A 12,869-nucleotide genomic window follows, 5' to 3' on the forward strand; every position below is an offset into this window, starting at 1 on the left:
TTTTCCAAAATACCGAGAACTTTGTCTTACCTCTTGTGATCCTCTTTCATCGATGATGGTGAAGTAGGAATTTTCTTCAGGTCTGCCATCACGTATGTTGACTACTTTCATCTCAAAGAGATCCCGAGTTGGCCATCCATCGCTGTAATCTCTGGCCAGGGCTAAAGTCTTATAACGGATGGAATCTTCAAGATCGTAGCAGTCAGGAGCATTGCGGGGACACTCTTTAATGCAACTATGACAAACGAGACAAATTCCTCAGTTTTTGTAAATTCAGACATTTGACAAGAAAAAAGTGATTTCTTTGGTTTTCCTGTTGCAACTTCGTAAAAATGAGCTCAGGCCTTTTTTCCCTCTTACCTGAACTGAGTGCCTTCTGAGGTTTGTAGTTCAGCTCTTCGATAGAACCTTGGACATGGGACGTAAACACATTCGTAGCTTCCTAAGGTGTTGAAGCACATCCTATCTCGTCCGCATCGGTCTGATTTGCACTCGTTAATATCTACAAAATGATGAGATTTTGATGTCTTAGTGCAAGCTGTCCATTCCTCAACAAAAGATAAATAAATTTCATTAACATCCAATCTATCAATGTGTGTTGCCAATATTCTCTTCACTTTAGCACAACAGCTATCTTCTGGAAAAATTCCTGCTAAAATACAGCTTCTGCAAGTTCAAGAACTACAAAGAAATCAACTGTCAATTTGAATGCTTTTAAGTGACTGTGTTGTAACACATACCGCTAAACATTGTAAATATAACGTACTTGGGTTGACTAAAGGCAGGTTCATTCTTCGTGTGAAAGTGAACATAAACACAAATTTGTGATGTCATATCAAATAGTCCAGCAGTGAATTTGTAAAAGTTGAACACATTTCAACTTGAGCAAAATTTTCCTGCAAATCTTTCGCAACATCAAAAGCACTTCCCTTTCACATTAGCCTGAAGTATGACCTAGCCTTCAACTTTTTAGCACAGAGATGAGTACAGTGCACATTCAATACAGGCGTTTCACAATAGTGCGCCACCAGGAGTTTGCAACGCGTTGGCCCATCACAGTGCACGAAATCTGTCGACCCAATGTGTGCTTGGAAAGAGTTCATAGATTTCGTGTGTTGTGATTGGCTAATGCATTGTTAACTCTTGGTGGCACACTATTGTGAATCGCCCGTATTGAAAGTCCTCACTTGAATATATATGAACAATTTAAGTAGTACTATTTGTTGATGAGTTTACCTCTGCAGTTGGTCTTGTCCTCGCTCAGCCTGTAACCTGCAGGGCAGGAACAAGTATAACTTCCCTCTGTGTTCGTACAAGTTCCCTGACAGAAACTGTGGCCCCGTTGACGACCCACCTGACATTCGTCAACATCTGGAGGAACAGCATAAATGGAAGAGTTTATTCTCATGAGAGTCTGTTGCTTGTAATCCAATTTGACTGAATCAAAGTACAAAGAACGAAGCGGGGATGAAAAAGCATAAATCACAGATGTTGCAGGCAAGGAGAGTAGAACTGTGTCCAATGGAGTTCTCTCCAAAATCATTACAGATGCAAGACGGTATACTTGTGTAATTGCAAAAATAAACCAAGATTTGCACAAGTTTAAGGGTACATTTCAAGATGGCGACTGGCTACACTCACTGGTATCCACTTACCAATGCATACATTGTTGACAAGCTGGTAACCCAGACTGCAAATCTCTGGCCGTTGAGTAGGAACAATCAATTGTTCATTTGGACCTACGGCTCTCCCCACACATGTCCTACGGTCGCTCAACCTCAGCATACCTTCTGGGCAGATACACTCGTAACTCCCCCTAGTGTTACGACACTCGTAGCTACAAGGGCTGTCACGACACTCGTTAATATCTTAGGTTAACAATAAAGAAACACATTGAAAAGGTTTATGAGGAGGTACGGTGGGGAATTAGAAATGACAATGTGAAACCCACACAACCATTAAGCCTGACCCTTGATAAATTTTATAAAGTCTTCAAAATGTAACAATGCTCTTCAATTTAAGTCTTCCATTCTTTTCAATACACCAATATCTAAAGATTTGAAATATTCAGTACAGCTATAGATTTTTGAATTAATCAAAGAGATAAAACAAACATTTAGAGGTTTCAAGTGTGGACTTGAAGTTTATTTTAAGACACTTATTTGATTTAATTTTGAGTATGAGTTTTGCCCTTATATCGACATAAATTAACTCTAACAGTCCTCAGTCCTCCAACAGGTGAAGGATTGAGGACGGTGAGGGTTAATGAACACTGTAAACATGTACTCAGTGCTTGTTTGAGATCTTGTCAAAAATTCACAAGCTGAATATATGTCTCTTTAAGGGCAAAACCCGTGCTTACGTCTTGAAACTTATTTAATTTGGTATTCTCAAGTCTCTCACCAAGGCATATATTTGTCTGCTGGTCATTTCTGAATCCTCTGGGACACAGGCAAGTATAGCCACCGTAGGTGTTCTTACAAGTTTGAATACGAGAGCAACGATTCCATATGGGATTTGAACACTCGTTGATATCTAGTGGGGAAAAATATGCAGGAGGTATTTGTGAATTCTATGAAGATCTGTAGAGCATATCCCAAAGTCTTTTGTCATCAAATCAACCAAAACAAGCAAAAATGGAAGAAGTTCACTTTCAAACCTTTTTTGTTCAGCAAAGTTAAGGTCCTTATTGAAAAATTGAAATAAAAGGTCTTTTGTGAAAATTATTGCTTTAAACATGAAATCATACAAGACTGAATGAAATTTAAACTTACTGGCCCCCCAAAATGCGAGTTTATAAATGAAATAATTTGAAACACAGTCTATTTTGTTCATATTCAGAATAAGGCCCGAAAATTACAGTTGAACCTTGTTAGTAAGGGGTCCTCCAGACTTGGCAAATTACCTTGTTATAAGAAAAACCTTGCAGTACCGGGAATGAAAAAGATGAAAAACGAACGATTGAGACCTCAGAATGTCCTTGTTATAAGCAGAGTCTTATATTAACAGTGCTGTTATTAACAAGGTTCAACTGTATTTCCAAAATTTACATGACTGCCAAAGGAGCTTTTAGTACGGTGCCAACATGTGGATAGGACACCAGGCTGATTTGTTTTCCATCCTTACCAGCACAGGATCCATTAGGTGCCCTTTCAAAACCATTCTGGCAAACAGTTATGCAAGTGAAGCTTCCAAGCGTGTTGGTACATTGCTGATCTCTGGATACACATGCATCCGGTCGTTCACACTCGTTAATGTCTAACACAAGAACAAAAATGACAGCAGTTGGACTTTGCACAAATGCTCTACATTTTTGCAAATCTTGCTTTACGTTTTCAGGATAACATCTGATCACTTTCCTAAATTTTCAAATCATGAAATCATGTGATGAAATTTTCCTCTACTTGTCCAGTCTAGCACTGGAAATCGAATGATTGCAAATATGTAAAGTACACCCAGATATGGGTTTGAATTCCATCATTTCATTCTATTACAGGCAAGTTGGATTTGTTGACCACTAGTCGATTTTGCCTGGTACCTAGTATATATTTCATGCATAGATTACCAGTTCAAATCAACCGTTGGTTGACAATTTGTTGATCGAAATTGTTGGAACTTGCAAACAGGTTTCAGAAAGGCTATCTGTATGTTTCTCAGTCTTCTTACCTACACATCGGCTTCCTCCTTGCAGCTCAAAGCCACGGTTACATCTACATCTATAGCTACCCAAGGTATTCTGACACTGATGATCACACAAATCATCTATATCTTCACATTCGTTAACATCTAATGTCAGACAAGAGAGAGAAAAATCCATGTCAAGAAACTTGGTCTCGTTGACTTTTAACACACTGTGAGCAAAGACAAATACCAAACATTCTTCAGAGGATTTAAAATGAAATATACGTCCTACAAATCTGAATTGCCAGGGATGGATATTTTTCTATGCAGACTGGTTGATGGGTGCTTAACTTTTTAACTCTTCCATCTATCCTCAAGAAAATGTGACAGATTTTTCACTCAGTATTTTTGTCTTCCGTTTGGGATTCTTTTCCAAAGTGTTACTCACCACTGCATGTCAGAGCTGTTGGTAGTCTCCTGAAACCTGCTCTGCAACTGGTTAAACAGAGATGACTGCCAGGGATGTTCTGACAATCCTGATTGGCTGAGCAGAGTTGTGGCGTTGCCTCACATTCATTAATGTCTAGGAAAGAATTTAATGCATTCAATTTAATTGCAAACACTTAACTGCACTTCCAAGAAAACAGACTGTTGGATGGGGCCAGCCAACACTCCGACAGTCAATCAGACAAAGTTATCGACATAAGTCAATGAATATTCAGTGATCTTACCTTGTTTCAACTTCTCCCATGGCCTTTTGGTATGCTGGCATAGAGAGAAGGTGGAAAAAACAAAGTGGGAAAGTCTACCGACTCATTTCTTACCAGAGCACCTGTTGTTGCGATCCAACTTGTAACCTCTTAAACATGAGCACTCGTAACTGCCAGGTGTGTTCCTACATCGGTGGTGGCACGTTCCACTTTGTGCACACTCGTCTTCATCTGTGATGGTGTGAATGCATGTAAAGTGTGCGATTGAAGAATAATTTTTGAACGACCCCTGAGAAAGTGGTATCCAAGCTGGAACATGGTCTTTATCTTGACATAATATTTGTAGCGAGGTCCAGTCTATATTTCAGAGCAGTAGAGAAAAGTTATTGTGCAAGACAGTATCTGGGAGAGGGTTGATGAGAGAAATAGGCAGGGGTAGTAGAGTGAGTGCTGGTTGTTTTGGGTTTGATGAATGTTAGGTGCAGAACCTTGGGGAAAAACCACTTGAAGAGAAATCAGAATATGGCTACCAACCTCTGCAAAAGGGTCCTGATTGGTCGAAGTAGAATCCTTGTGGGCACTGGTTACTTGGGCTACCTGCATTGCAGTCAATCAAATCCATGACAAAAGATTTATTTGAGTCCAACCAATCAAGTAAATCAATCTTTTAAGCTTCTGTAAGTTTCAGAAAAAGGCAGACCAATCAACAATTGAGACCCAAACTTCAATCTTTGTTTTACAGGAAAAAAAAACTGCATTTGAATGTTCAAAATACTGAGAGATAAGTAAAAGAGCAGCAGAAATATGTAACAAAATGTAACCAACTTTTGAAAGATTTTTTGTGGTATCTCTGAACAAGTCTACCAGATAACAAAAATATCAACTCGTATCTTCAAAACATTTTCCCCTGAAATTTCTGGTTTAGAGCCTTTAATAACTGGCCTCTCTTTGTAAGATATGATTTCAATGACCTGCAGATTTTAATCGACAGCAAATAAGACAAATTTTGCTGAAGGCAGAATGTCTAACCTTCATGTATGGAGACTTGCAGGCCATATTCCATCATCTGCTCTGCTGGCTTGAAGTTCCCCTGCAGTCCTCTTGCCTTCAGTGTCTCCACCAAGAATGGCATTCTCACACCGGATTGATCATAGCTAATCAGATGCTTCCAGGCATAGGGTATGGGGATACCATTAACCGTAAAGACTCGTCGGGATTGGGCAAAGATCTCACCCGGCCCTGTCTGGATATAATCCTCATCATAAGGAAGAAAGATGACTTGGTCCTCCGGGTAGAACTCAGGAACTTCACCAGTCACGATGATACTCAGTTTCAGGACGCCATCTGCATCTACGCCTGTCACTCGGTACGTAATCCTCATGGTTTCACCTATGCCAATGTTGACAATAATCAGTACATGAAACCTACAACAAGAGCTAGGACCTATCCAACCCCCTCATTATCAGTAGCATTAGTTGGACAGCATCAGAAAGTATCATTTGCACTTTGAAGTCGGGTGGAACATACCCACAACCTTGTCCTTAGTGGAGATCTACAACACACAAAATGTTACATCCTAACTGTTAAACTCCTAATCTAATCATCTGGCATCTGACAATCATTGCGCAACTAAATACGGCCGTTTGAAAAACTGGTTACCTGATCCAAAGACTACTTCAGTTTCTCGTTCAAAGTTGCCCTTGGTGAGTGTATAGCCATTGATGGCATCACCAACTTCATAGGCACTGGTCCAATAGATGGGTGAAATTAAAGAGATCAGATATCGCAGAGCATAACCTGACAAACATAAATAAAAATAAAGGAAACTGGTTACCAAGGAAACAACAGACTTGAAACTCGCCACATTTTCTAGAACTAAATGTTCTCTGGAAGTTACACTAGAAACGCAAGAAAGAGGTCATCAGCAACATGTTTTCAATATTCCCTTTTTTAATAACTCTACTGACATTTACTTTTCTAAACAACTCAAAACAGGAGTTTTATTGCAACATGGCCCGTAATTCGTGCATGTTGCATTTATCCATATGCCACTAAAAAGTTCACGTAATGCTGATGAAATTCCTCACATCTGACAAGGCAAATCTGACATATGCCCCACTATCACCTCACTGATTAAGAATTCGCACTCATTAGCATCACTTGTTAAGTTTAATACAAATCTAGCTTTCAACCCAAGTTTAAAGAGCTGGGCAAGGAATGTGGCTGTACTCACCCACAGAGGCCGGTATGTCGTACATTCTTGCTCTGACTAGACTGAAGCCTTGAGTCTCAGATGAGACATTAGAGATGAGCAGGGTTGAACCAAACTCTTCTCCGTTAATGTTACCAGATACTTGGGCCACAGCTTCAATTGGGCCTCCTGAAGACAAGAAATAATCACGATGTATTTCTGAATTTTGTACATTCAGAGGTAACTCTTATTGACTATGTGCACCTGTACCCTGAGAGCGCTTCTCAGCAAAGTGAAGACACATTTTTTTAAGATCGGAGATGACATCTTCCAGGTCTCATCTCTATTTTTCCCTCATTGTGTGCGGAGTACTGAAGTGAATACATCGCATGCATAATAATGCATTAGCCTGAGAACCAGCACATGAACCAATGCCTGTGCATACTCCATTCGTTTACACTGCACTTCTTGGTTCAAAATAACGTCACACTTTGGAGCTCCACACTGCACTTTTGTTGTTCTTACCTATGCATGATGGGACATTACACTTCCTGACTTGTGTCCGAGGACCAACACATGGCAAGCCACCATTAGCTGGGGCTGGATTGTCACAGGTATGTTCTCTGATACTCTCACTGTCCCCACACGTCTGAGAACATGGACTCCATGCTGACCAAGGACTCCAGTTACCATTCCCTAGAAGATTAAATAATTGACCAATCTTCCTTGAGATTCTGCTCTGCACAATTGATCCAACTCTTGTCTGTAAGTTTTTGAAATTAATGTTACACCAATTTTGCACTATTAAAGAATACTTTTGTGAAGAAATAATGGCATAAGGTCTGTGTAATTAATAACTGACTTAAATGAAGGCAAACTACTGTAGCAAGTCTTGCTGCTGGAAAGGCAGCTGTGTGACTAATGCCAACTAACCAATGGGAAAGTTTGATACAAAGATAAAATGTATGATGATTCTTACGTCTGCATTCCTCCTGGTTACAGTTTCGGACTTCCTGAGATTTGCCAGGACAGCGTCTGCCATTGTATTGTGGAGCAGGACGAGTACAAGAACGGGATCGATACTGTCGCCCACCATCGCACGAGGCACTGCAGCTTGTCCACGCCTCCCATGGAGACCAATTACCGTGGACTATATCAAACAAGAGGTCAAAGGTCAAAAGAACAATCATAAAAGCCAAGGCCAATGATTGCCATTTTGTCATTGGGTGAAGAGCTGTCTCTTTTCAAAATGTTCGTTTTGCAGCCTCATTAATAAAACAGACTGTAACTGTTGGAAATTTCAAAGACTGATTTTCTTACTTGGGCAGCGTTCAACGTTGCAGATGTCTTGTTCAATGTTGTTCCCAACACAGTCTCTGCCATTATTCTGTGGGGCTTGACATGTTCGTGATCTTGTTCGCAAGCCACCATTGCAGGAACGTGTACAAGTTGTCCAGGCTGACCACTCATTCCAGCGACCATCCACTACAATGCAAACAGAAAACGTTTTATCTCTCCACAAGATCTTGCTTTTAGCTTATCATGTATTATTTGGAAATTTTGAAATTGTTGGTTTCCTCCAGCTACGTTTCAATCAGAATGAATCACCAACTGATGTGATTTATTCAGACATTTTGCCTGTTGTTTTAGACGAATCACCAACTAATGTGATTTAATCCGAACATTTTGCCTGTCGTTTTAGACGAATCACCAACTAATGTGATTTATTCAGACATTTTGCCTGTTGCTTTAGACGAATCACCAACTAATGTGATTTATTCAGACATTTTGCCTGTTGCTTTAGACGAATCACCAACTAATGTGATTTAATCCGAACATTTTGCCTGTTGTTTTAGATGGCTTTCTTCTGACAACACAATGAAAACCAAAATGAACTATTTTAAGTATTCAAAACTTCCTTCTCTATTCGCCAAGTTATTTGACCATTTTCCTTTTGTTATTATTTGTCTTTTTTCCATTCCAATCTTACCTGGGCAATCTCTTTCTGAACACATTCTCTTATGCATAGCGGGTCCCAAACAATCTCGCCCAAAGTTCTGTGGTGGTGGATTGTTACACTGTCGGGTTCGAATCTGTTCACCATTACCACATGTTGTGCTGCACGGCTGCCAATTGGTCCAAGGACCGTACCTCCCATCCACTGTAAGGTTATGACATCATAGACTATTAATAGTAACAGCTTTTGTTTTGAATAAGCCAAGATGAATAGTTGCAGGAAACAAGCACTGGCTACATTTGCTTAGCAACCATTTTCTTTGGCTGATTTGGCATGGTACTCAGGAGCATAGGTTACCAGGTCGACTCAAATCAATGATTGACAAATGGTCACTAAAACTTGGTCTGTGTTTAATGGTTAAAATGCAAAATTTTGTTGGTAATAATTTGTTTAATGCTTCACCCATGTGTGACAACATAACTTTAACTTAGAGGTTAAAAACACCTTCAAAAAAATGGTATGTTTCAGTGTGCAAAGAAAAAAAATACCATAACTCATTACACTATGAAATTCTCATTTGGACACCATTCTCACCTGGGCAATTCCTCATAATGCAGTCAGCCTGTTGGTTGGGTGCTCCATCACATCCTCTACCATTGTACTGTGGTGGTGGATTATCACAATAACGGACTCGGGTTCGAATCCCAGTGCCACATGTAACAGAGCACTCCCCCCAAGGTTGCCAGGTGCTCCATCTGCCATCGACTGAGGGATAACATTTGGTCCAGTGGAGAGAGCAGTGTTAATTTCACTACCTAAATGAGCGATGCTTGCCATTAAATTTTTGATTTCAAGAATGGTTGGGAGATGACAAAACCAATAATGCAGAATTATAACAAGACTTCCTTCAATTGCTACTGTTAAACCTAGTTTTTTTGAAGAAAAGAATTCATCTGCAGGGAGAGTTTATCCCATCTGGTTCTGCTAAAGTCACTCATGTTTCAAAGGTGATATTCCAACCTCAATATCAGTAAAACCAAATCTAAATTCAGCATAACTTTTGAGCAACACCGTACTGAACTCAAACTCTAAAGTGGCAATCATAAGGATTCAAAAGTTATGGGAAGTAGTTCAAAATTGAGCTGAGAGGTAATTAAAACTTTAAAAGATCCAACTGTAAAGTGTCAACAAGATGGTCAATTCACAGGATATCTTTGAGCTCTGAAATTCAAAATCTCCAGTTACCCTGACAACTACCACATCATGGTTCCAAATAAGAAGTACAGATCACAATGCTCTGTCAATTTTCTGCCGTCACACATGCCGTGCTGTTAGTCTCTTGGTTAACATTAGTCCAAGGTCTTAAAAAAAAAGCAACATGCAGAGATGGTTAGGCTAAAAATTAGGGTCATGCATTCCCTGCAGCAATCACATATTAACGCTCATGCATGGATTTTAAAATTGTTTAGGAAAAAAATTCACATTTTTTTCAAAAATTCAGGGTTCAGCTTTTAGATTATGGGGAGAAGACATCAGTGTTCTCAGAAAAAGTTTTAAGTTTTTGTTACTTCTGAAAAGATGGATTTCAATAACTGAATGGGAAAGGAAGTAGCAGTAATTCTGGGAATGTCATTGAGGAACTGGAGGAAGTTGGTTGGGGATAGACTAATAAAGGATCCAAATGAGTTTAGATTAACCTGAAAGGATTAAAAGAAATCAAATTGATATTGTAAATTAGGTGACATTATTTGGGAAATTCAGGTTGTAGTGCAAGTATTATTGGAACTCTGGAATGAGAGGACAGATAATTCCAATGTAAGGGCAACTACAATATTGAGTACATATGAAGTGCCTGAAACAAGACAGTGCAGGGAATAGACAATTATTCTTGGATGGAGGAGATTTTATCTAGTGTGTGAGTTCTGCCAAAGGTGCATTTTTGGTAAACTTTTATCAAGAGGGGAAGACATATTGAAACCATTAGGGTGTAAAATGTAAAGTGCCATATAAACAAGAAAGGGCAAGAAATTAAAGTTCTGATCTGAAAAGAAATTTGAAAATACTTTCAGAAATTGTCTAGTAGGAAGTGGAGTTTTGTTGAAGGTTGATTTCTTGGCTAACTTACTAGGGCACATTGGCAGAATACATTCTCTGTTATCAGTTGACGGCCCTGAACACTGCCGGCCGTTATTAGCTGGGGTCGGATTGTTGCATTGTCTGGTACGTCGTTGGTGTGCACCCTCACCGCACGTTTTACTACACTCACCCCACTGGCCCCATTCTGAAAACTGTCCATGCACTAAGAAAATAACGTCAAAATGTAAGCGACATTCAAAAACAGCAATGCACAGGCAAACATGAAAGGGACAGAAAGACGTGAGATGAGAGACAAACAAGCAAGCTGAATGACAGACAGAGAACGGACAAAGGACGGCCAAGTCACTAACAACCACAAATGCAGTATTAACAACTAACAAACATGCTGATGGAAATGGGTAACAAACAAACAGATAAACAACTGAAACAAACACACAAAAAAGTCCACACAGTGGAGGAATATGTCAATGGGGACAAAGAGATGGAAAGCTGAAGCACAAACACACAATCTGAACTATGGACAAAACAAACAGTTCCAAATGGATGCATTATAATGATCAATTCTCACAATACGTTCAGTCATCAGTTAATACCATACTAGTTTCACCCAAACCCCAAAAATAAGGTTATTCAAAACTGCTTGAGACTTTCTCTTGTGCATTTTGACACTGAAAGTCTGATTTACATGATATTTTTACAAAACCTGATTACATGAAGAGCAAACAAATTTGTCAACAGAACATAACTAATGTGATGAAAAACAGCACAATCCATGAAATAACAGACGACAGGCTACACTGAGACAAACCACAACACAATCTTTATAAGCCAAGCCCATATGTATCACTCCAGCCTTGCACACACTTCAGCTAAATTCTACAAACATGCCGAAAAATATTCGATCTCTTGGATGTTGCCATTAATCAACTACTTTGCAAAACCTGTTATTTATCTTGAGTGAAAATTTTCTGAGCAACAATGTAACTGTACCGAGAAAATACGATCAATAATGAAACTAGTTTCCTTTCCTTAAGACAAAGAATATCTTAGAGGTATGATCATGAAAATATCTCAGGTACCTTTTTAATTAACTAATGAAAGCTTCAGAACTATGTAAACTTCAAATGTGAAATTAACAATTTTGCTAAGTATGTCAGACATTGAGCAACACTGACATAAAAAGCAAAGCAAACGCAATCTGCTTCATAGTTACTCTCCTAAATTTGACGATACGTTTATCCAATATAGAGTCTTACATATTATGAATGGCTTCCATTTAAGCACTCGAATTAAGAACCACCTCACATCATTGAATGAGGTTGCAACACGTAAACAAATATCAACCCCTAACCTAAAGACTAAGTTATCAAAAATTTTAAAAAGGTGAAAGCAAGCCATGATGCCATGCCAAGTTTGAAAGCTGGACTTACCTCTTATAATGACATTGACCCCAACAGACTGAGGGCCCATTGAGTTGGTGGCCTGACAGACATATCGGCCGGTGTCTTCTCGTTTAGCAGCCACAATAACCAACGTCTTATTAGGCAAGATGGCGATTCTCTGACCAGGATAGATAAGGAAACCATCCTTAAGCCAGCTGATCGTTGGTTTGGGTTCCCCTTCCACTAGGCAGTGCAGTTTGATGGTTGAGCCCTGGTCAGCAGTCGTGTTCCTGGGCTCCATGATGAATGTTGGTTCCCCTGAACAGAAAAAGACAAATTCAAAATATTCAATCTTGATATATGCTAACTGTAGTAGTGGATTAACCACTTCGTGCCGAAGCATTTTGCAACATTGATGATGCTGGGCCGGCATGACTATCATTTTTTTCCGTTTTCAAAATCCTTCAAAAATTCATCATTCCATTTAACAGTCGTTTATAGCCGCACGAAGTAATCTTTAGGCACTACTCTAAGTTGACAGGTGACCTTCATTGACGCCCGAGTATTTCAGCCAGGCCTGCAGCCTTGTAAACAGAGCCCAGATTGTGCGGTGTTATACAACTGTCTTTTGTTCACGAACCTGGCTCAGTGCACTGCTGACCTCTTTTCAATAGGGGCCAGATTAGCGTGCAGCGGTGCTGTGTGGCTCATCGCTGCGGTGGTGGAGCATTTTTGTCCCAGGTGGTAATCGGCTTGCTCCCAATGCCCCAAATCCTGGTATACGGTTTCAAAACAAGGCTGGATTATCACCACTTTTGAGATTGCAAAATGCCGGTAATGCCCAGCAACCTGGTCTTTTGTTCGGAGTACGGTCTTTTGTTACAGGGCCCTGTTTCCTTTGTCTGAGTTCG

General features: G+C 39.7%; 1 protein-coding gene across 1 annotated transcript in view; it reads right to left on the reverse strand.

The window, feature by feature from the left end:
* Positions 1-12,869, reverse strand: part of LOC110976421 (hemicentin-1-like) — a 61,641-nt gene that overhangs the window by 1,747 nt on the left and 47,025 nt on the right. Inside the window, 20 exon segments of the mRNA XM_022229673.2 lie at positions 31-235; positions 361-502; positions 1,237-1,371; positions 1,656-1,868; positions 2,404-2,535; positions 3,127-3,258; positions 3,667-3,786; positions 4,070-4,204; positions 4,446-4,562; positions 4,866-4,928; positions 5,361-5,720; positions 5,991-6,128; positions 6,565-6,711; positions 7,048-7,218; positions 7,502-7,672; positions 7,843-8,007; positions 8,513-8,683; positions 9,074-9,244; positions 10,605-10,778; positions 12,007-12,276. Of these exon segments, the coding sequence (XP_022085365.2) occupies positions 31-235; positions 361-502; positions 1,237-1,371; positions 1,656-1,868; positions 2,404-2,535; positions 3,127-3,258; positions 3,667-3,786; positions 4,070-4,204; positions 4,446-4,562; positions 4,866-4,928; positions 5,361-5,720; positions 5,991-6,128; positions 6,565-6,711; positions 7,048-7,218; positions 7,502-7,672; positions 7,843-8,007; positions 8,513-8,683; positions 9,074-9,244; positions 10,605-10,778; positions 12,007-12,276 (3,332 nt within the window).

This window comes from Acanthaster planci, linkage group LG11 (assembly GCF_054643075.1).
Source record: "Acanthaster planci isolate LZ-2023a linkage group LG11, COTS_SCS, whole genome shotgun sequence".
NCBI classification, from domain to species: Eukaryota; Metazoa; Echinodermata; class Asteroidea; order Valvatida; family Acanthasteridae; genus Acanthaster; species Acanthaster planci.